The sequence below is a fragment of the Tursiops truncatus genome, chromosome 17 (assembly GCF_011762595.2).
Source record: "Tursiops truncatus isolate mTurTru1 chromosome 17, mTurTru1.mat.Y, whole genome shotgun sequence".
In the NCBI taxonomy this organism is placed as follows: Eukaryota; Metazoa; Chordata; class Mammalia; order Artiodactyla; family Delphinidae; genus Tursiops; species Tursiops truncatus.
Genome location: NC_047050.1, coordinates 38,970,653 through 38,993,886, shown reverse-complemented (window position 1 = coordinate 38,993,886; position 23,234 = coordinate 38,970,653). Strand labels below are relative to the sequence as shown.

The 23,234-nt window shown below is 35.3% G+C and overlaps 1 protein-coding gene across 1 annotated transcript; it reads left to right on the top strand.

The window, feature by feature from the left end:
- The first annotated feature begins 439 nt into the window (after nt 1-439).
- LOC101333966 (protein Z-dependent protease inhibitor) lies at nt 440-23,153 on the top strand. The gene is given in 7 exon segments (XM_019925395.2): nt 440-528; nt 20,408-20,447; nt 21,767-21,915; nt 21,917-21,989; nt 21,992-22,246; nt 22,864-22,993; nt 22,996-23,153. Coding segments are annotated over 7 exon segments (894 nt in total).
- Nucleotides 23,154-23,234: the final 81 nt, after the last annotated feature.

The window sequence follows — 23,234 nt, the reverse complement described above, 5'->3', positions numbered from 1 at the left end:
TCTTATGTTGAAAGAACTGTTAGTTAGAATCCTTTTACAGACAAGAGGAAGAGATGACGAAACATTAAGGAACATGCCCCAGGCCAAGCTGGTGGTGAGGTCCAAATTCAAGTGCAGGTCTGTCTGACTTCAAAGCCTGTCCTCTTTAGCAATAGATTATTTTACCTTTTCTAATAATTAAGGTATATGTGCTGATATACTTTAATTATGGGAATGCTTTCCTGGCTCTTCCATTAATTTGAAAGTTCCTTGGGGTCAGAGCTAAAATCTTACTGCAGTATATACTAGTCAACTGCCTGGCTTAGATCAAGGGCTCAACACAAAGAGCTGTTGAATAAATAAGAGTGGAGGTCTCTGTTCTGTCACTTTCTGTGTTCAGTTTACATTAGAGTACGTCTTTTCTCAGTAAAACTGAAACTCAACTTCACCAGGTCAAACCATGCCATATGCTAGTGAGGAAAAGCAGAAGGAACCCGAGGCAACTGCCATATTGGCAGCTCTGAGTCGAGTGAACAGGAAAAACAATGTGTAAGTGCCCATGGATGCCAAGCTCCAGGGATGAATTAGTTTGTGCAGCTGGGAGTCAGTGGCAGCCAGCCCACCAATTTCACACAGGAAGCAATCATCAATAGAGGAACACAGACAGAGGTCAGGAGAAAGATACCCTGTGAAACTAAAAACTGATTGAGAGAAATCCACGTTAAGTCCAAATAAAGAACAAGATGGTGTAGACAAGATTAAATGTAGTGTCTATTTCAGTAGTGACCTTACAGGACTGACTACAGGATGTGCCTGAGCATTTGCGGTAATCAAATCACCTATAGTTAGGACTTAGTAGTGACTCCCAGAGAAACAGAGATCCAAGATTTGCTTAGAGAATTGTACCAAGGAGAGAAAGGATCTGCGCTCATGGAAATAACTATGTGGTAGTTTTCTAGGCAGTTTTGAATCCCAAGCTCACTTACTTAAGAATGAATGGGAGTGTATAAAAGCAAACATGTGGCATAGTTAAACAGATAAGGTGATGAATGAACAGTCCTACTGAAAGTAACAGACTAGGAATTTGAATGAGAAAAAATATGATTGTGGATGAGATCTGTGATGAGGAGAGGAGAGAGTTAGGTATTTTCCAGAATTTTGAATGTAGCAATTTTAGGGGGTCATGTGTTATATACATAGCTGGAGAAGTCATACAAGTGTAACAAACAGGGAAGAAGAGTTATGTAGTTAGGTAAGATTGAAAAGTGACCGCAGAATGGGTTTCAGATGAGACAAAAGGGAGAGTATAAATGAATGTGTATTTCTGCATAAGGGTAGGCATGAGAAAACTGGGTAGGAAATCAGGGAGGCAGTGTAATGGTTAATGAAAAGCAATGAACTGGCAGTCAGTGCTGGGTTCCACCCACCAGCGGGTCGTTATGTGAGAGGACAAATCAATATATCTCTGTGGCTTACTGTTGGACTATGTGGGCTCAAAGCTCATCTAGCTCTGAAAGTTTATGACCATATCGTAGCTTAAAAAATAAATAGACCATCAAAAGGAAAAGAGAAGTCAAAAACCTTAAAAAAGCAAAATGGAGTGTGCCAGATGCACATAATAGAATTCATAGATAGATAAACTGAAGGTGAGGAAATGAAAGCCAAAACACCAGAAATAGGAGTAAATAAAAGGAGTTCAGAGGTGCGCTAAGATGTAAGCTCCTTGAGGGCAGGGGCTGTGTCCATCTTGCTTCTCACTCTGTCCCCAATACCTAGAACAATGTTTGGCTCATAGTGGGTGTTGACTTGACTGGAAAGATGGGCAATGCCAGATTGTTATAGAGATCCAAACAGGGCACTGATCTGGAAAGCGTCATGGAGGAGATGGTCAAAAGAAAAAGATGTCCAATAAGCACAGAGTATTCACAAGTCATCAACATCATGTATCTGTATGATTGATACCTTACATGGGGATTGCCATCAACTTACCTTACTGCATAACCCGTGCAGTAAGTGCACCAGGACATGGGCCACATGAAACACTGGCTTGAAGCTAAGTGTGGTGACATGGAATTAATTCAGATATTGAAAGGACTTTAAAGCAGTACAGTACTTGCCAAGTTCGTTTTTTTTTTTTCTTCAGCCAAAAGCATGTGTTTTTCCACAGAAGAACACCAAGGGGCCTTGATCATGAATCCATTTTTGTATTGCAGGACCATTCCTGAGGGAATACCTCAATTATACTAAAAACCTTCCCCAAATAACTCCAATGTCTTCAAGGTTTAGCCCCAATTATTTTTTTTTCCAAGTAAAGCAGGTCCTCTAATTTACAACTCACAGCTTTCCAAAGAGTAGGAACTTTAACAAGGCGTCTACATTTACCTATCTTAAGTTCAAAGACTATATGGACTTACTTAAGCTTCCCTGCCTCATTTCATCACCCACAAATCAAGAGCTTGGATACAATAATGAGGTAAACCAAACCAGAGGCCCACAGGCATTGTCAGAGGACGCTGGCCAATAAGTTGGGCCAAGTTTTCCAGGGTTCAACATGGCATTCCTTTCATCCAGCAGCCAACACATTTGCATTGAACACCTGGATTGGACACTGTACTAGGTGCTAGAAAGATTCATAAGTCAAAGTGTCTCCCCAGAAGGCTTTATGGTCTAGTGGGAGAGACAGATAGGTCCACATCTAAACAGGAAGGGAAAAGAAAGAGAACTGATATTTGTTAAATATCTGCTGGAGGCCAGGTACCGTGATATAGGCATCATCTTCTCTTCTTTATTTAATCCTACAGTCTCTTTTACAGACAAGAAAACTGAGGTTCAAAGAGGGTATACTTAACCCAAAGTCACAAACCTGAGTGTAGCATAATACAATGGGCATCCAGAGCTTTTTCTCCTTGAAAAGCCATTCTCTCGTCCCTCTACCATACTCAAATGCAATTTTCAAAAAGTGAAAATAACAGTGGTGATAAATGTTATACTAGTAGTAGTTTGAACAAAGGGCTATGGGAGTGCAAAGGGCACAGTAAAACTGTGACTAGGAGAGGAAGGGGGTCAGGGAATGCATCACCGAGGATGTGACATTTGAGCTGGGCCATGTTAAACAGCTGGAGTTAGTCCTGCTGGATTACTAATGTGTTGATTTTTTGACTACACCTCTTGGGCACTTACCAGAGCCACAAAGTGAAGGAAGCAATAATTCTTCTCTGGTCACCAAAACTGCTGAAATGCAGTCACCTGCTATTTCTACACCCACTGGTTTCACACAGAGAGTTTCTCAAATAGGGTTACAGTTAGAGGATGTTAGCTTAGGGAGTAGCAGGTGTGTGGATGGAGAGAGATGTGGGCCATGTCTGTTGGGAAGGGGAGCGTCATGGTGCTTTTGGGCCCCTCTTGTTTGTATGCTGGGACTAGATGTACTAAGAATAGATAAATGGAAGCTCCAAAGAGGACCTGCAAAGGCACATGGTACAATTTTCGTCTGAGAGTTGTTTTAAAAAGAAAGATCTCAAGCATGGATTTTTTTTTTTAAGAAGCAGAGTTTCTGTTTACTTATTGATGATAAATCAACAGGGTTGCATGGCAGCCAAATGGGTCTTTGAATGTGCTGCTTCATTTTTCCCATTAAGTCTAAGGAGTGTCCCAGAAATGGAAAAAATAAGGCATTAAACTTCAGTGAAGCAAAATTTGGAAAAATGTGTGTGATCCACTGAACAAAAGACACTGGGTTGGACATGAATGGAAAGAAACTTAGAGTAAATTATGGAAAGTTTAGTGACTATGTACTCTGAAAATTAAGGAAAATAATGGAATGCCCACATAAAGCACAGAGAGTCACCAAGTGGGGAGGGAAAAGGAAAAAAATTGAAAAGGTTTTTAAAGCACTATGATGTTTCTCTATAGGAGAAGGTGCACAAAGGCAATAGCTGAATAACTACAAGCCAAGTGGCTGAAGCAGAGAATGACTGAGCAGTTCCCAGGTAATCTTCCCTCCCAGGTCAACTCCCTTCTTATAAATGGTTCCTCCCACTGTGACCAGTGATCTCTCTAAAAATCAGATCTGATTATAACACTCCTCTGTTTAAATGCCTTCAATGACCTAGTCTCAAGAAAAAGTCCAAATTCCATGGTGTGCCATGCAAGAACTACCATAATGCAGGCATTCTTACTATCCAGCTTTGTCTCTCCCCTTTCCCAACTCACACTTTATTCTCTAATTGTGCTGAGCTATCTGAAGACACCCCCAAATCGACCTTTGAAATGTTGAAAATACTATTTCTCCTACCTGGAATGCTATGCTTCACCACTATCTTCTTTTTCAAATATTTGAAAATAATGTTTGAAATAAATGTTTCAAATATTTTGGGTGTTGCAAACATTTTGTTTCATTTTGTATGAACAAACCTTTCAATTCTCACAAGAACTTGGAGGTAGAAGACAATTCTTATTATCATCCCTATTTTATTGTGAGAAAACTGAGATTAAGTCTTTTGCCCATTACTTAAATCCAGCCAATCTTGTTTCCCAGTTCATGATCTTAACATCTTAATAGGCAAAGTATGTGCTGTAGTGGAGTTATGTATAAAGTGCTCTCTCAAATCAAAGACAAGAACTGAGCCCAGAACTGAAATTCAGGAAAACTTTCTTGGAGGAGCTGAGCCCTTTCTTGTGCTAACCTCAGGGTCAATACAGTGAATCACTGCCTTAGCTAGTTGAATGAGCAGACCCACTTACCTCAAATTAGGTGAGAAGAAAGAAACCAGGGTGGCAGTCACATGATTCACACAGGTGTGACATACTCTTTGTTAAATATTAATATTTTTATACCATTTGGGAAATAACTATTGCCCCCAATATCCCCAAGTCCCACCCTTGTCATCCGGCCATCCTAGCTGCAATGCCAGCTTTATAAGATTTAAGCTTCCAAACAGGTGTGAATCAGTTTCTATTTTTGCTATTCTGTTCCATTGACCTAATTCTCTACACCAAAAACGCACTGCTGTAATTAACTATAGGTTTGTAATAAATCTTGATATCAGCTAGGCTGAGTCCTCCTACTTTGTTTTCCTTCAGAGGTGTCTCAGCTATTCATGGCCCTTTGTTATTCTGTTTATGTATTTTTTATGTTTATCAATGTACTTTGTTTTACGTATCTATTGCTATAGAACAAATTATTCCATTAGTGGCTGGAAACAACTCATACTTATCTCACAGTTTTTGTGGGTCAGGAACACTGGAGTGGCTTAGCTGGGTGGGGGCCTCCGGCTCAGGGTCTCTCATGCTCAAGTTGTGGGCAAGAGCTGGATAGTCATCTCAAAACTTGACCTGGGGAGGAGCCACCTTCAATTTCCCTCATGTGGCTGTTGACAAGCCTCAGAAGATCCATGTCCAAGTTCAGCCACTCCAGCCAGTCCACAGGGCTGCCTGGAGATGTAGAAACTGGCTTCCTCCAGAGCAAGCAATCCAGAGAGAGTGAGAGCCAGCACCTGAGGCAGAAACCACAGAAGTGACATCCCGTCGTGTCTTCCATATTCTATCCGTTAGAAAAGAGTCATTAAGTCCAGTCCACCCCAAGGGGAGGGGATCACACAAGATATGAGGAAGCGGGGATCATTGGCAGCCATCTTAGAGGCTGTCTACTATAATTTATTTATTTTAAATGTAAATTTTTAAAATAGAAAATACCTTCTCATAGTTAAAAATTTTACATGTACCAGAGGACATATAGTAAGAAGTGTCCCTCACACTCCGTTTGCCAAGTTCTATGAAAAGTATTACTGAAATTTTGACTGTAATTGCAATGAATCTAGAGATTTGAGAATTGGTATTTTTGTGATATTGAGTCTTTCTCTCTCCATGAAAAGATGAAGTGTCTTTTGTCTAGATCTTGTTAATATCTTTCAGTATGCTGTCATATTTTTAATTTATTTAGGTCTTATTAATATCGTTCAATAGATTATCATAATCTTCTCTAACGATTCTGCACATTAGATTTATTTCTAGTACTTTATTTTTGTTGCCATTGTAAATAACACCTTTTAAATATATATATTTTCTGACTACTTGTTGCTGATTGTATATATGCAATTGACTCAAATATTGACATATATCCAGCACCTTTGCTAAACTCTCTTATTAATTCAAAAGAAATTGTCAGTGTATCTTCTATGTGGATAATTTTGTCAACTGCAGTGATGACAGTTTTGTCTCCTCCTTTCCAAATTGTATACCTTTTATTTATTTTACTGTGTTGGTTAGGGCTGACAGTGAACTACCGTTTTGTTTCTGATTTTAAAGGGAAGGTTTTGACATGTCATGATTTAAATAAATCTTATGTAGTTCTTTTGTAGGTATCACTTAGCAGATCAAAGATGTTCTTTTTTATTTCTAGTTTACTAAGATATTTTAAAATAGTTAATGGACTGGGAATTTTAATTATTCTTTTATTTTCCATATATTAAGATGATTATATCATTTTCTTCTTTAATCTGTTAATATGGTGATTATTATTGAATTAACTTCATAATTAGGAAACCATCTTAGTAATGATGTATATTTCATTGGATTTTATTTGCCTATGATTTCCTTTAGAATTTTTGTATCTATATTCGTGAATGAGATTGTCTTGTTATTGACCTTTCTCATACCATCATTGTCTGGATTTGATAATGAGGTTTAATAGCCTCATAAATTAAGGTGGGAATATTCTCTCTTTTCTTATTTCCTAGAAAATTTTGTAGAAATACCTGTTATTTAAATATTTGAAAGTATATGAAATAATTTGCTTGTAAAATCATCTGACCCTAGCATTCTCTTTGTGAGAAGATTTTAAACTTACACTGATTAAAATTATTTTATGGTAATGTGACTATTCAGGCTTTATCTTTTCTGTTGATATGTTATATTTTTTCAAGTAATTTGCCCATTTCATCTAATCTTTTAATGGATTGGCATAAGTTGTATATAATATCCCATTATCTTTTTAAGTTCTTCTGCATCTGAAATTACATCCTCCTTTTTTATTTATTTATAATATAGGTTTTTTGATGCCTATCTCATTTTTTAATCAATCTTACTGGACATTGAGCAATTTTGTCACTTCACAAAAACCCAACTTAGTTGATTCTCCTTGCTTTCTATTTCATTTATTTCTTTCATTTCTACTTTTATCCTGATTATTTCTTTTTCTCCACTTCTTACTTTATTGTTATTTTTAGTTTCTTTTTTACTGAAGTATAATTTACATACAATGTTATGTTAGTTCCAGGTGTACAACATAGTGATTTGACATTTATATACATTATGAGATGATCACCATTGTAAGTTTAGTCACCATCTGTCACCATTTAAAATTATTACAATATTATTGACTATATTCCCTATCCTGCATATCAAATCCCTGTGACTTATTTACTTTATAACTGGAATTTTGTGCCTCTTAATGTCCTTCACCTATTTTGCCCATCTTCCCTTCATCTTCATCTTAGTTTTTTCTCTCTATCTATGAATCTGTTTCTGTTTTGTTTTACTTATTAATTTGTTTTGTTTTTTTAGATACCACATATAAGTGATATATGGTATTTGCCTTTCTCTGTCTGACTCATTTCAATTAGCATAATATCATTTAGGTCTATTCATGTTTTCACAAATGTTTATAATGGCTGACTAATATTTCATTATATTATATACATGTACCATATCTTCTTTATCCATTCACCTATTGATGGACACTTAGGTTGTTTTCATATCTTTGCTATTGTAAATAATGGTTCAATAAACAGCATTGCATATTAGCATTTTCATTTTCTTCAAATAAATTAGCATTTTCAAATTAGCATTTTCATTTTCTTTTTCAAATTAACATTTTCATTTTCTTCAAATAAATACCCACAAGTGGAATTGCTGGATCATATGATAGTTCTATTTTTAATTTTTTGAGGAAACTCCATACTGTTTTCTGTAGTGGCTGCACCAATTTATATTCTCACCAACAGTGAATGAGGGTTCATTTTTCTCCACATCCTCACCAACACTTGTTTTTTGTTTTTTTGATAGCAGCCATTCTCACAGCTGTGAGGTGATATCTCATTGTGATTTTGATATGCATTTTCCTGATGATTAATAATGTTGAGGACCTTTTCATGTACCTGTTGGCCAGCTGTATGTCTTCTTTGGAAAAATGTCTGTTCAGGTCTTTTGACAATTTTTTAAATTGGATTGTTTGGGTTTTTTGATATTAAGTTGTATAAGTTCTTTATATATTCCAGATATTAATCTCTTATCAGATATATGATTTGCAAATATTTTCTCCCATTCATGAGGTTACCTCTTTGTTTTGCTGCTGGTTTCCTTCACTTAAAAAAAAAATTCAGTTTGATGTAGTCCCATTGCTTATTTTTGCTTTTGTTGCCCTTGCCTAAGGAGATAGACCCCCAAAAATATGCTAAGACCAAAGTCAAAGAGCTGACTGCCTTGTTTTCTTCTAGAAGTTTAGTAGTTTCAGGTTTTCCATTCAAGTCTTTATTCCATTTTGAGTTAATTTTTGTATATGGTGTAAAATAGTGGTCCAGATTCATTCTTTTGCATGTAGCTATCCTATTTTCTCAACATCATTTATTGAAGAGACTATATTTTCCCCATTGTATAGTCTTACCACCTTTACTGTAGATTAATTTGCCATATGTGAATGGGTTTATTTCTGTCATATTGATCTATGTGTCTGCTTTTATGCCAGTGCCATACTGCTTCGATTACTATAGTTTTGCAGTATAGTTCAAAATCAGGGAGTGTGATAGCTCCAATTTTGCACTTTTTCTCAAGATTGCCTTAGCAATTCAGAGTCTTTTGTGGTTCCATACAAATTTTAGGTCTATTTGTGTTTTTTCACAAATGCAAAAAAAAATGCAATTGGTATCTTGATAGGGATTGCATTGAATCTTTATATTGCTTTTGGTAGTATGGGCATTTTAACAATATTAATTCTTCCAATCCATGAGAACAGTATAAATTTCCATCTATTTTTGTCATCTTTAATTTTTTTCATCAATGCCATAGCTTTCAGAATACAGGTCTTTCACCTCCTTGGTTAAATTTGCTCTGAGGTACTTAAATTTGTGCAATTGTAAGTGGAATTGCTTTCTTAATTTCTATTTTTGATAGTTCATTGTTAGTGTATACAAGTGCAACAGATTTCTGTATGTTAATTTGTATCCTGCAACTTTGCTGCATTCATTTATTAGTTCCAATAGTTTTTGGTGGACTCTTTAGGGTTTCCTGTTTATAGTATCGTGTCATCTGCAAATATTGACAGTTTTACTTCTTTCTTTCCAATTTGGATGTCGTTTCTTTTTCTTGTCTGACTTCTGTGGCTAGGACTTCTATAATAAAAGTGGTGAGAGTGGGCATCCTTGTCTTGTTTCTGACCTTACAGGAAATGCTTTTAGCTTTTTGTCATTGAGTATGATGTTACTCGTTGATCATTGAATGTGGCCTTTATTTTGTTGCAGTATGTTCCTGCTATACCCACTTTTTTAAGAGTTTTTATCATGAATTGTGTTGAATTTTGACAAATGCTTTTTCTACATCTATTGAGATGATCAATGATATTTATCCTTTGTTTTGTTAATATTGTGTATTATGTTGATTCATCTGTGGTTGTTGAACCATCCTTGCATTCCTGGAATAAATCCCACTTGATTATGATGTATGATCCTTTTAATGTACTGTTAAATTCTGTTTGCTAATATTTTGTTGAGGATTTTTGTACCTATGGCCTGTAATTTTCTCTGTGTGTGGTGTCCGTCTGGTTTTGCTATCAGGGTAATTCTGGCCTCATGGAATGATTTTGGAACTGTTCCTTCTTCTTTGATTATTTTTAGAATAGTTTGATAAGGATAGGTATTAACTCTTCTTTAAATGTTTGGTAGAATTCACCTGTGAAGCCGTCTGCTCCTGGACTTTTGTTTATTGGGATTTTTTGAGTTACTGACTCAGTTTCATTACTAGTAATTGGTCTATTTAGATTTTCTGTTTCTTCCTGATCTAGTATTGGTAGCTTGTATGTTTCTAGGAATTTATTCATTTCTTCTAGGTTTTCCAATTTGTTGGTGTATAACTGCTCATAGTAGTCTCTTATGATACTTTGTTTTTCTATGGTATCAACTGTAACTTTTTGTTTTTCATTTCTGATTTTATTTGGGCTCTGACTCTTTCTTCTTGATAAGTCTGGCCAGAGGTTTGTAAATTTTGTTTATCTTCTCAAAGAACAAGCTTTTATTTCTATTGATCTTTTCTAGTTTTTTTAGTCTCTATATTTTATTTCCACTCTGACCTTTTTTATTTCCTTCCTTCTGCTAACTTTGGGCTTTGTTTATTCTTTTTTTCTTCTAGTCCCCTTAGGGGTAAGGTTAGATTGTTTGAGATTTTTCATGCTTCTTGAGGTCAGCCTTTATTGCTATAAACGTCCCTCTTAGAACTGCTTTTGCTGCATCCCATAGATTTTGGAAGGGTACATTTTCTCTTCTTGTTTGTTTCAAAGTTATTTTGATTTCCTCTTGATTTCTTCATTGACCATTAATTGTCTAGTAGCATATTGTTTAGACACCACATATTTTTATTTTATCCAGTTTTCTTTTTGTAGTTGATTTCTAGTTTCTACCATTTTAATTGGAAAAGATTCTTGATGTGATTTCAATCTTCTTCAATTTACTGAGACTTGTTTTGTGGCCTAACTTGTGATCTCTTCTGGAGAATGTTCCCTGTAGACTTGAAAAAAATGTGTATTCTGCTGGTTGGGGTTGGAATGTTCTGCATGTATCTATTAAGTCTATCTAGTCTAATGTGGCACTTAAGGTCAGTGTTTTCTTAGTGATTTTCTGTCTGGATCCATTACCATAAGTGGGGTATTAAAGTCTCCACTATTACTGTCAATTTATCTTTTTTATTTCTGTTAATATTTGCTTTATATATTTAGGTGCTCCTATGTTGGGTGCATAAACGTTTACAATTGTTATATTCTCTTGTTGGAGTGTCATAATTATGTAATGCCCTTTGTCTCTCTGTTGCTATTTTTAATTTAATTTTTGAGTTGTAGTGTTAGCTTATTAATCTTCAATCATTCTTTTCTAATACAAATATTTAAGTACTGCTTTATCTGCATTCCAAAAATTTAATATGTAATATTTTCGTTTTCAATCAATTATAAATATTTCCCAAATTTCATTATGATTTTTATTTGTCCCATGAGTTATTTAGGTTTTAAATTTTCAAATGTATGGTGTGGTTTAGTAATCTTTCTGTAAAGTATTTCTAACTTAATTGCATTGTTATCACAGAACATAGTCTGCATGATAAGAATTCTCTAAAATTTTATGAGTCTAAATTCTGGTTAGTTTTCATAAATGTTCAATAAATGCTTGAAAAGAATGGTTTTCTCTAATTGTTTGGTGTGGGAGTCAATATATCAAGTTTGTTGACAGTGGTGGGCAAATGTCCTTTATTCTAAGTTATTGATTGTTCTGCTTGATTTATCAATTGCTGAGAATTGTTTTAATATTGGTTATAATAATGGTGGATTTTTCTCTTTTTTAATAGTTTTTAGTATTTACCTTATATGTTTTGAAGGTATATAATTATGTGCATGCATGTTTTGAACTGTTATTCCAAGGGAATTCAACCTTTTACCATTATATAGTGGATATTTTTATTTCTAGTGGTGATTCTTGTCTTAAAGTCTTGTTTTGTCTGAAGTTCCCATAACCACACCAATTTACTTTTCATTATTATTTTCTGGTATATCTTCTTCCAGCACTTTACTTTCAATTTTTATATCCTTACATTTTGTGTAAGTCTCTTATAAACAACATAGAGTTAGATCTTTTTTTAGTCTTTTTTAATCCAGTCAGACAAACTTAACCTTCTAATTGAAAAGTTTAGTTCATTGATATTTACTGAGATTGTTGATGTATTGAATTTCTCTTTACCACTTTATTTTTGCCTTTTTATTTGTCCTGCTTTTTTGTTTATATTTTTCATTGCCATCTTTTAGATTGCTTAAGGTTTTTGTTATTTTTCTTTTTTTTTAACCTTTATTCATTTGGAAGTTTACACTGTATTTCTATTATTTCAGTAGCTGTTTAGAAATTTTAACATGTAAACATATCAAAGTCTAAAATGCTTTAATATTAGTTGCTCCAACTTACATGCTATTATCAGGAAATATTTTACTTGTATTCAAAATTGTTTTCACATTTCACAAATTAAACATTATTATTGTCATTGTTGTTTTAAATATTGTTTTATACAATAAATATTTATCTAGATTTACCCACATGTTCACTCCTTTCTTCACTATCCTTTCTTTCTTCCTTCTCAGACCTTCCCTCTGGGATCATTTTTATTCTTCTTGAAGTGAATTCTTCAGTAGTTACTCTACCGTTGGTAATAAACACCATATTTGATGGTAAACAGTTTTTTGTTTTCCTGAGAATGTCTTCATTATACTCACATTCTTAAAACAGTTTTGCTGTGTGTTTACATTTATTTTCTCTCAGACTTTGAAAACAGTATAACACTATATGCTATTTTTCATTTTTTTCTTTGTTATTTGTTTCTAATCTGCTTTTTCTCTCTGACTACTTATTAAATTTCTTTTCCTTTGTTATTTTGCAGCTTCACTGCAATGTAACTAGATATATAGATATAGATATAGATACAATGTTTGCATCTTTCCTGCTTGGAACTTAGTGATTCCTAAATCATAGGATGTGTGTCTTTTATCTGTTTTGGAATATTTTCACTGTTATCTCTTAGAATATTATCCATTTTTCATTTTCATGGCCACTCTTTCTGTAACTCTGATTACATGTATGTTGGACATTTGCTTTCATGTTATGATCCATGATTTTTGATGTCTCCTTCATGGTTACCATATCTTTGACATTGGTATGCATCTGGTCATTTCTGTAGGGCCATCCTATAATTCAGTCCTCCTCCTGAGTTGTATGGAATCTGCTTTTAAAACTAACCGAGTTTATTTCAATTATGCTTTTCAAGTCTATAATTTCTTCTTCAAATGTGCCTTATCATCACTGAGAGTCTCTAAACTCATACTTTCAGTACTGTTTTATTTTCCTTTAAACTTACAAAATATGCTCTTTCTCTATTCTATATTTGAATATCATAAGTCTTTGTATGTTTGATATTTGTTTATTTGTTTCAACTATTGGGTATTTCTGCTGATTCTCAGCCATGTTTCTTGTTCCTACATCTGTTTTGTAATGTTTAACTGTTGAGTTGTTTATCTGATATACTTTTATCTGAATGAATTCTTAGAGGCATGAAGTTGAGAGTTCTTTCACCCACATAAGATTTATACCTGCTTCTGGAATCCACCTTTAAACCTATTATTTTCTAATAATTTTGTTTTAAGATAAAATAAGCAAATTTCCCATGTAAATTAGGATTTACCTCTAGTTCACTGAAGATGTGGCCCTTTTTGTTAGGTACTGTCTTGGCTTCATATGCAGGTCTTTTATGTGACTCCTTACATTATATGGACACCAATATTTGTTCCCTGCTACCTACGAGGCCATTAAAACGTAATCTCTGGATCACCAGAAATCCACAGGTGCCCAGAAAGCAGTCATGGCCTTTTCTCCCAGGATTTATGCTTTTGTTTCATGTTTGAGTGCTGGGGATTTCCTTACTCTGTTGCCAGCTCAACCATGTAATGAATAGTTTTTTCTAACCACTTTATATAGTATCTGGGATTATTCTGTAGTGTAAGGCTTTGCAGAATATCAAGTTTGTAAAACTGCCAGAAATGGAAATCTAATTTATTATTTTTAAGCTTTGCCTAAATTAGAACAGTTCCTTTTTTAGATGACTAAGTTATTTTCTATTAAAAATTCCTTATAATAAAAATATGTTTCTGTAAAACAGAAAATTACAAAAACTTCATAGAAAGAGAATATTGCTGAAAATTTTACCACTTCCCCAAAATATTCATGTATTAGGTTAAACCATTCAAAATAGTCCTTCTATAGGTCAAAATTAACTTTACATGGTTCAAATAAATATTTCCTTCCAGTGTTTTTTTCAATAACTGTGTTATATAGTTAAAGTAATAAGTTATATATAGTCTTATATATTTTTCCCTTTGTAGAAACATTTCCCCATTAAACTTCTCACAATAGCTTGCTTATACAATACTTATATACATGATATTTAGCATAATTGTTTTAATCATTTCCTTACTTTCAGACATTTAAATTGCTTTCACATTTTTATATAGCTAATACTATCGTGAACATCTTTATGCATAGAGCAATTTTCTGAATTTTGTATTTTCTCTTAGAATGGAGAAATGGAAATGAAATTGCTGATTTAGAAGCTTAAAGTTTTTAAGAATCTTATTACTTATCAGCAAATTACACTCCCACTTGCAGATGTAAAATATCAGAATAGAATATTTGGAGTCTCTCTCAGTTTCCTAATTTGGTATTTCAACATCTCATTAGAAAAGTCATGTGATGCTTTATAGCTCTAACCTACATCTCACCTATTGAGATGTGTTCTCATTTTCATATTATCTGTTCTTGGTTTAAATATCACCCAGATACTCACCACATTTTGTGTAATTACTGAAAGAATCTCATCCAACTTCCATTAGGAATTTTTTCAAAAGTACTATAAAAGTCAAATTATTTAAATCTACCTAAATTAACTCTTCAAAGAGATATGCCAATTCTCACCAAAGGCCTAAAATTTAGTTCCAAGCAAGTGTCGAGATTTCATTTCATTTCCATTTGTGGAAACACCATTTTGTTCCTCTCTCCAAAATTCTTCTCTATGTAATACAAAAGGCAATAACTCATACATTTTTTTCTCACTAGACTGTTTCAATAACAATAATAAGAGCTACTTTTTATTGGGTGCCTAATCTATGCCAGGAATCATGTTAGGCACTTTACATGATCTCTAATTCCCATAATAAACTTGCAAAGTATCATCATGCCCTCTTGATATCTGAGAAAAACTGAGTCTCAGAGAGGTTAAAGAGCCATGGAAAATAAAGGGTGGGATCAGAGTTGAAGTGGATTTGGCCAAAGTCAAGTCTTCCTCTACAGAAATATAAACAAGCACACACTGGTCAAAGTTATGGCTCAATAAAGCAGGAGAGGGGGTCTCTTTTGTGCAGCACACCAGATGTCTTGGGGCAACAAAAGGAGCCATGGACATAATGGTTCACCTTTATGTCATAGATAGAATTTAAAGGCCACTATAAAGAAACCTAGCTAACCAACCTTGTGAAACAGTTGCTGAGAAACAAATAAAAAAGTTGAGAAAATGAATGCATAGTCTGAAGATGGTTTTCCCTATGACTAAGTTTAATCAGCTAATAACACCCAAGAACAGCACAGCTAAGCTAGTTTTTTTATTCAATGCCATATTCAAGTGATGTTGTTTCACAGCTTTAATAGCCCTGTCAACATTCATCAGGGAATCAGTGCAGCCCCCCAGAATCCTGCCATAAAAACACACTGGATTTTTTAAATTAGAGTTGTGCAACCTTCAGCACACCCCAACTCTATGTTGAATTATGTGTCTCACTCTCACCTTAAGCTCACCAAGATTCAGAGGAATCCAAGGGAAGCAGAGAGGGGTCAACATGGGCCCAGATGAACAAATGTATTTTCATAGGTTTCACAGTAAACTTTTAACGCTTGATACCATGGCTTTTTTTTTTTTTTTACATCTTTATTGGAGTATAATTGCTTTACAATGGTGTGTTAATTTCTGCTTTATAACAAAGTGAATCAGTTATACATATACATATGTTCCCATATCTCTTCCCTCTTGCATCTCCCTCCCTCCGACCCTCCCTATCCCACCCCTCTAGGTGGTCACAAAGCACAGAGCTGATCTCCCTGTGCTATGCGGCTGCTTCCCACTAGCTATCTACTTTATGTTTGGTAGTGTATATATGTCCATGTCACTCTCTCACTTTGCCACAGCTTCCCCTTCCCCTTCCCCATATCCTCAAGTCCATTCTCTAGTAGGTCTGTGTCTTTATTCCTGTCTGTCTTACACCTAGGTTCTTCATGACATTTTCCCCCCTAGATTTCATATATATGTGTTAGCATACGGTATTTGTCTTTCTCTTTCTGACGTACTTCACTCTGTATGACAGACTCTAGGTCCATCCACCTCACTACAAATAGCTCAATTTCGTTTCTTTTTATGGCTGAGTAATATTCCATTGTATATATGTGCCACATCTTCTTTATCCATTCATCCAATGATGGACACTTAGGTTGTTTCCATCTCTGTGCTACTGTAAATAGAGCTGCAATGAACATTTTGGTACATGACTCTTTTTGAATTATGGTTTTCTCAGGGTATATGCTCAGTAGTGGGATTGCTGGGTTATACAGTAGTTCTATTTGTAGTTTTTTAAGGAACCTCCATACTGTACTCCATAGTGGCTATACCAATTCACATTCTCACCAGCAGTGCAAGAGTGTTCCTTTTCCCCACACCCTCTCCAGCATTTATTGTTTCTAGATTTTTTGATGATGGCCATTCTGGCTGGTGTGAGATGATATCTCATTGTAGTTTTGATTTGCATTTCTCTAATGATTAATGATGTTGAGCATTCTTTCATATGTTTGTTGGCAGTCTGTATATCTTCTTTGGAGAAATGTCTATTTAGGTCTTCTGCCCATTTTTGGATTGGGTTGTTTGGTTTTTTGTTATTGAGCTGCATGAGCTGCTTGTAAATTTTGGAGATTAATCCTTTGTCAGTTGCTTCATTTGCAAATATTTTCTCCCATTCTGAGGGTTGTCTTTTGGTCTTGTTTATGGTTTCCTTTGCTGTGCAAAAGCTTTGAAGTTTCATTTGGTCCCATTTGTTTATTTTTGTTTTTATTTCCATTTCTCTAGGAGGTGGGTCAAAAAGGGTCTTGCTGTGATTTATGTCATAGAGTGTTCTGCCTATGTTTTCATCTAAGAGTTTGATAGTTTCTGGTCTTACATTTAGGTCTTTAATCCATTTAGAGCTTATTTTTGTGTATGGTGTTAGGGAGTGATCTAATCTCATACTTTTACATGTAGCTGTCCAGTTTTCCCAGCACCACTTATTGAAGAGGCTGTCCTTTCTCCACTGTACATTGCTGCCTCCTTTATCAAAGATAAGGTGACCATATGTGTGTGGGTTTATCTCTGGGATTTCTATCATGTTCCATTGATCTATATTTCTGCTTTTGTGCCAGTACCATACTGTCTTGATTACTGTAGCTTTGAGGTATAGTCTGAAGTCAGGGAGCCTGATTCCTCCAGCTCCGTTTTTCATTCTCAAGATTGCTTTGGCTATTCGGGGTCTTTTGTGTTCCCATACAAATTGTGGTAGATTGATAGGGATTGCATTGAATCTGTAGATTGCTTTGGGTAGTAGAGTCATTTTCACAATGTTGATTCTTCCAATCCAAGAACATGGTATATCTCTCCATCTATTTGTATCATCTTTAAGTTCTTTCACCAGTGTCTTAAAATTTTCTGCATACAGGTCTTTTGTCTCCTTAGGTAGGTTTATTCCTAGATATTTTATTCTTTTTGTTGCAGTGGTAAATGGGAGTGTTTTCTTGATTTCACTTTCAGATTTTTCATCATTATTGTATAGGAATGCAAGAGATTTCTGTGCATTAATTTTGTATCCTGCTACTTTACCAAATTCATTGATTAGTTCTAGTAGTTTTCTGGTAGCATCTTTAGGATTCTCTATGTCCATAATATAGCAGAGGGAGGAACACTCCCAAACTGATTCTACGAGGCCACCATCACCCCGATACCAAAACCAGACAAGGATGTCACAAAGAAAGATGCCATGGCTTTTAAAAAAATGAATAAATTATGGTAGGAAAATCTAACTCTCACCAACATGACACTTGTTAGATAATGTATATGCTGGACACAAGTTCTGTGAAACATAGAAAAGTAGATGTAAATTCAAGATTCTGGTGGCATCAAGGTTGCTATATGCATGTACATACATGCATATAGCACCTGCACAGAGAATGTTATTCAGGCAGGAAATTGGGAGCCTAATTTAATTTGTCAGTTTTATTATTTTTTTAAAAAATGATAATATTTACCAAATGTCTTGCATCCATGTTTTTCTTAAAAATATAATGAGTTTTCTATGATTATCATCCCTGGTTTTTGAATGGATCTGTGTACTCACTGAAAATCTATAGCTGGAGGTATTAGGAAAGAGGAGGGTATTCAACAGTAAAGTATAGACACTTGCTGCTTTTCCTAAAAACCTGATTGCAGAATCGTAGATACTTTGCTATTAAAACCACAATACATTGGGCTTCCCTGGTGGTGCAGTGGTTAAGAATCTGCCTGCCAGTGCAGGGGGCATGGGTTCGAGTCCTTGTCTGGGAAGATCCCACATGCCACGGAGCAACTAAGCCCGTGTGCCACAACTACTGAGCCTGTGCTCTAGAGCCCATAAGCCACAACTACTGAGCCTGCGAGCCACACTACTGAAGCCCATGTGCCTAGAGCCCTGTGCTCTGCAACAAGAGAAGCCACCGCAATGAGAAGCCTGTGCACCACAATGAAGAGCAGCCCCTGCTCACCAAGACTAGAGAAAGCCCATGCACAGCAACAAAGACCCAACGCAGACAAAATTAAATAAATAAAATTTGTAAAAAAAAAACAAACATAAAACCACAATACATTATGTTGATGGTCACTTCTGGGTTTGAAGCTTCCATTGTCCATGAATTAAATGGAAAAAGTTTGTTCTTTTTATTTTTGCAATTCACTACTCAGGAGCTGTATTCAAAAATAAATAGCTCTAGACAACTATAGGAAGGAAACTTCCAGTTTAACTGATATGAAATCCATTTGCTAAATATGGGGGTAAATTAAGTTTTTAAATTATACAATGTAAAAATAAATAGCTCTTACAATGGCAAGAAATAGAAAAATGCATACTCTGAAACTCCACCTATTAGCGATATTTTTGCCATAGCTCTCATTTTCTCTAAGATTAAATAATATCTTAAACATGATTTGGTCTTTTTTTAAATTTATATTTACTATAAATCAATTATCTTGAATTTGATCTCAAATTTTTCTTCAAATAAACATATACAGCATCGAGTAGTATAGATATAAAAAAAAACAACAACTTTCCTCACTTACTCTACTCAGAGTATGCCAATCATGAAATCAAAATTCTGTTTCATTTTTTAAAATAAACCAAAACTTTTTATAAAATGTTTCTTTCCAAAAATTCATGTACAAATTTTGACCTCACTTTTGTAATTTTCCTTGGCAAAATTTCTGGAATAAATTAATCAAATGCAACCCTCCACAGGAAAACACTTCCAAAAAATAACTTCCTCCACTGAAATGGAATCTACAGAATGACAAGTGACTTCTCCACTTAACAATGTAAAATTTAATGCTTATTTGCCAAAATATTCGTTTTTATTGATAAAAGGAGACTTTGATTGGCAATTCATTAGATATGTGAAATAATTTATTTCCTGTTATATACCAAATATTCAGGTACAAATATATCTGAATATCTAGAATAGATGCATTGGAAAGAGAAGAGCAAATCTGAGGTCATATTTTTATTCAGGATAGTAATCTAAGAATATTCCTACTTTTTGATAAATTAGGCTTGAGGCCAAAGTAGAATAAAACAGGTAAGGAAATTAAACTTTTTAAATTTTTTGTAATTGTTGTAATGGGAAGTAACATCTCATAAACTTGTCTAGGAAGAAAATTCTGACTTCCTGTAATAAAGTCAATATGTGCAGAGAAATGTCATGAGTGTCAAATTAAGGGTTGATCTGTCTTCCCTGGAAGAAATACCAGGCTACCTTTGGTCAAGGACTAATTTCATAAATGAGCCTAGCAGGTAGTTACCCAACCTGTATGTTCTGAAAACTCTAGCAATGCTGCCTTTCTCAAAACATCTTTCCAGTGTCTGTTACTGGTACCTGAAATTCCACCATTAGAAGATTATTATCCTCCTTTCATATTTTGTCCCATGCTAAAATATAAATACTACAGAGAATAATAATATATGAAGCTTATCAGTCATTTCTGTTTTCATGGTGATGAGTTGTTAATTGAAGAGATAAAAAAAGTTCGAAATAATCATCTGTAATGGGAAAGGAAATGCTGTAAAGGTAGAAGGCCCTGGAAGATTCTGGAAGGCACTGGGAATTATGGGAGGTCACGGGGAGAGAAGGGAAGGCAATTTTTTTAACTTTTTATTTTATATTGGAGTATAGTTGATTAACAATGTTGTGCTGGTTTCAGATGTACAGCAAAGTGATTCAGCTATACATATACATGAATCTATTCTTTTTCAACTTCTTTTCCCATTTAGGTTATTATATAATATTGACCAGATTTCCCCGTACTATACAGTAGGTCCTTGTCGGTTATCAATTTTAAATATAAGGAAGGCAATTAAGCCAATGGAAGCTTCACAGTTTCTACTTAAATGGAGTTATAATCCTCCTGGGGCATAGCTGCATGGGGTGAAATGTTGCTGGTTGGGTCAAACTCTGCTTCTAAGAGATAGGAAGATAACACAAGTAAGGTCTTTTGAAACAGAAAATAAAGTATAAAATAGCTAAGAAAACAAACCATTTTTTGATTTGAAAATATGATCCTCAAAGAGTCAGGATCTACAGACATCTGTAACTGCATTTCTTTTCCTGTGTCTACAACATCATTAGAAGGCAAGAAACCCAACAGCAGCTCTTTCAGAGGAGGGTCCAAGGGAACATAACATAAGTATTTCTCTAAGTGTGTTCCACGGAATACTTAAGTGGATAGATGCTAGAGTGATGAGTGGGAGGGAGTTCTTTAGATAAGTAAGTTTGAGAAAAGCTTTACACCATAGGTCTCTCTTAAAGGGTTAAAACATGTGTATGGCAGAGACTATTGCATGTTCATGAAAATCCATCTCCTTGTTCTCCAGATCACATTTCCCAGCATTCATTTGCAGTTAGGTGTGGCCATGTGCTGGGTTCCAGACAATGGGATGTGCTTTCTCGGTAGAAGTCATGTGTACTACTCTCTGGATTGGCCCATAAAACCTCCCATGCACCATCTTCCTTGCTCTTTGCTCCTTCCAAATGTCTGGAATGGAATAATTCTGGGGTGATCTGAGGACCTCTTCATTCAGGATGATGAAATTGATGGACGGTGAGTGGCTTTATGAATTACCTTTTGGAGGCAGCCACCTAATCAAGAGCTCTACTGTTGGACCATGTCATGAGCCAGAAATATATCTTATAATGTTAAGCCACTGAGATTTCAGTATTTTTTCCTATTACAATGCTTTAGGTATTTATCCTGACTAATAAAATGCTTTGCATCTTAAACGTTTGAAAGGCATTGCAGTTAAAAAATCATATTTACTTTTATTAAACCCAATATTTTCAACTGATTTAATCACAGTACCTTTATGGTTTTGTTTTGTTTTTACTTTAACAACTATTAGCTAGTAGAACTATTAGTTTTTTTATTGGGGAAAAACTATGTCTTTCTTTAGGGTAGACTCACTAAGCCTTTCTTCACTCCCTCTAGCCTTCTAGAAGTTTATTCTAGCTAGAAGAGAAGGAGAGGACTAAGAAACAAACTATGGCCAGGATTATGGGGATGTACAGCACCAGGGATTTTAATTATAAACTCACCCACAGAGCCATGTTAGATATTCCAACGCAGAATTAACTAGGTGAGTGCAGAGAACAGAGGCATATGGTCTCTGAGGAAGCAGCTCAGAGACAGCCTCTCCCACAACTGGGAGCTGGGCCTGGCTCAGGGGAGCTTTGCCTTCATCCACGAGGACTTTGATGTCAAAGAGACCTTCTTCAATTTCTCCAAGGGGGAAGTGACTGACCCCTTTTGACCCTGTTCTCATCAAGGTGAACATTTTCCACCTGGACAAGTACAAACAACTCAAGTCAAGGTGCCCATCATGTACTGGGCAGGCAAGTTTGCCTCCACAGTTGATAAGAATTTTCATTGCCACATCCTCAAACTGCCTTATTGAGGAAATGCCACCATGCTGGTGGTCCTCATGGAGAAGATGGGTGACCATCTTGCCCTTGAAGACTACCTGACCACAGACCTGGTGGACACACAGCTCAAAAACATGAAAACCAGAAAAATAGAAGTTTTCTTTCCAAAGTTCAAATTAGATCAGAAGTATGAGGTGCATCTACAGGGACTGAGGAATATGTAAAACACAGCATGGAAAGGCAATCAGCACAATCCAGGTGGTGGGGAATAATTTGCAAGAGAAAAATATTCCATTTCTTTGACAAATTAGTTATAAGGGAAAAAAGGAAGTGGGAGTGGTCTATATATTGAAAAAGCCGTAAGAAATATATCTGCCATTTGCAATGTGTTGTCTTTATCTAGATCATGATTCAAACAAACTATAGTGAAATATGACATTTGTGAGAGAATAATTTAACAGTGGATACTATTAAGTATTCTTAATAATACCTGACAATTGTATTGAATTTATGATCATAAAAAGTGTTTAGGGACTTCCCTGGTGGCGCAGTGATTAAGATTCCGTGCTCCCAATGCAGGTTCTCGGGTTCGATCCCTGGTCGGGGAACTAGATCCCGCCTGCAGCAGCTAAGAGTTTGCATACCACAACTAAGGAGCCAGTGAGCTGCAACTAAGGAGCCCAACTGCCACAACTAAGAGCCAGTGCAACCAAATATATATATATATATATATATATATATATATATATATATATATATATATATATATATATATATATAAAGAGTTTTTATCTTCTAAAAAAAGGATGAGGTACATGAACTGCTGAAGGAGATGGGAATCAGCAGAATCTTCTCACCCTGGGCTGACCTGAGTGAACTCTCAGTTACTGTGAGAAATATTAAAATAACCAAGGTTTTACAAAGAGCAATGATTGAGGTTAGTAAGGAACTGAAGCAGTGGCAGGAAACCTGTCAGAAATCACTGCTTATTCCATGCCTCCCATCATCAAAGTGGACCGACCATTTCATTTCATGATCTGTGGAGAAACCTTTAGAATGCTGCTATTTCTGGGCAGGGTGGTGAATCCAACTCTCCTGTGACCTATGACATGCATGAGTATTTAGAACTATAGCAAATGTTGAATCTGAGGTGTTTGAACCTACACAGGACAGTGGCACTGG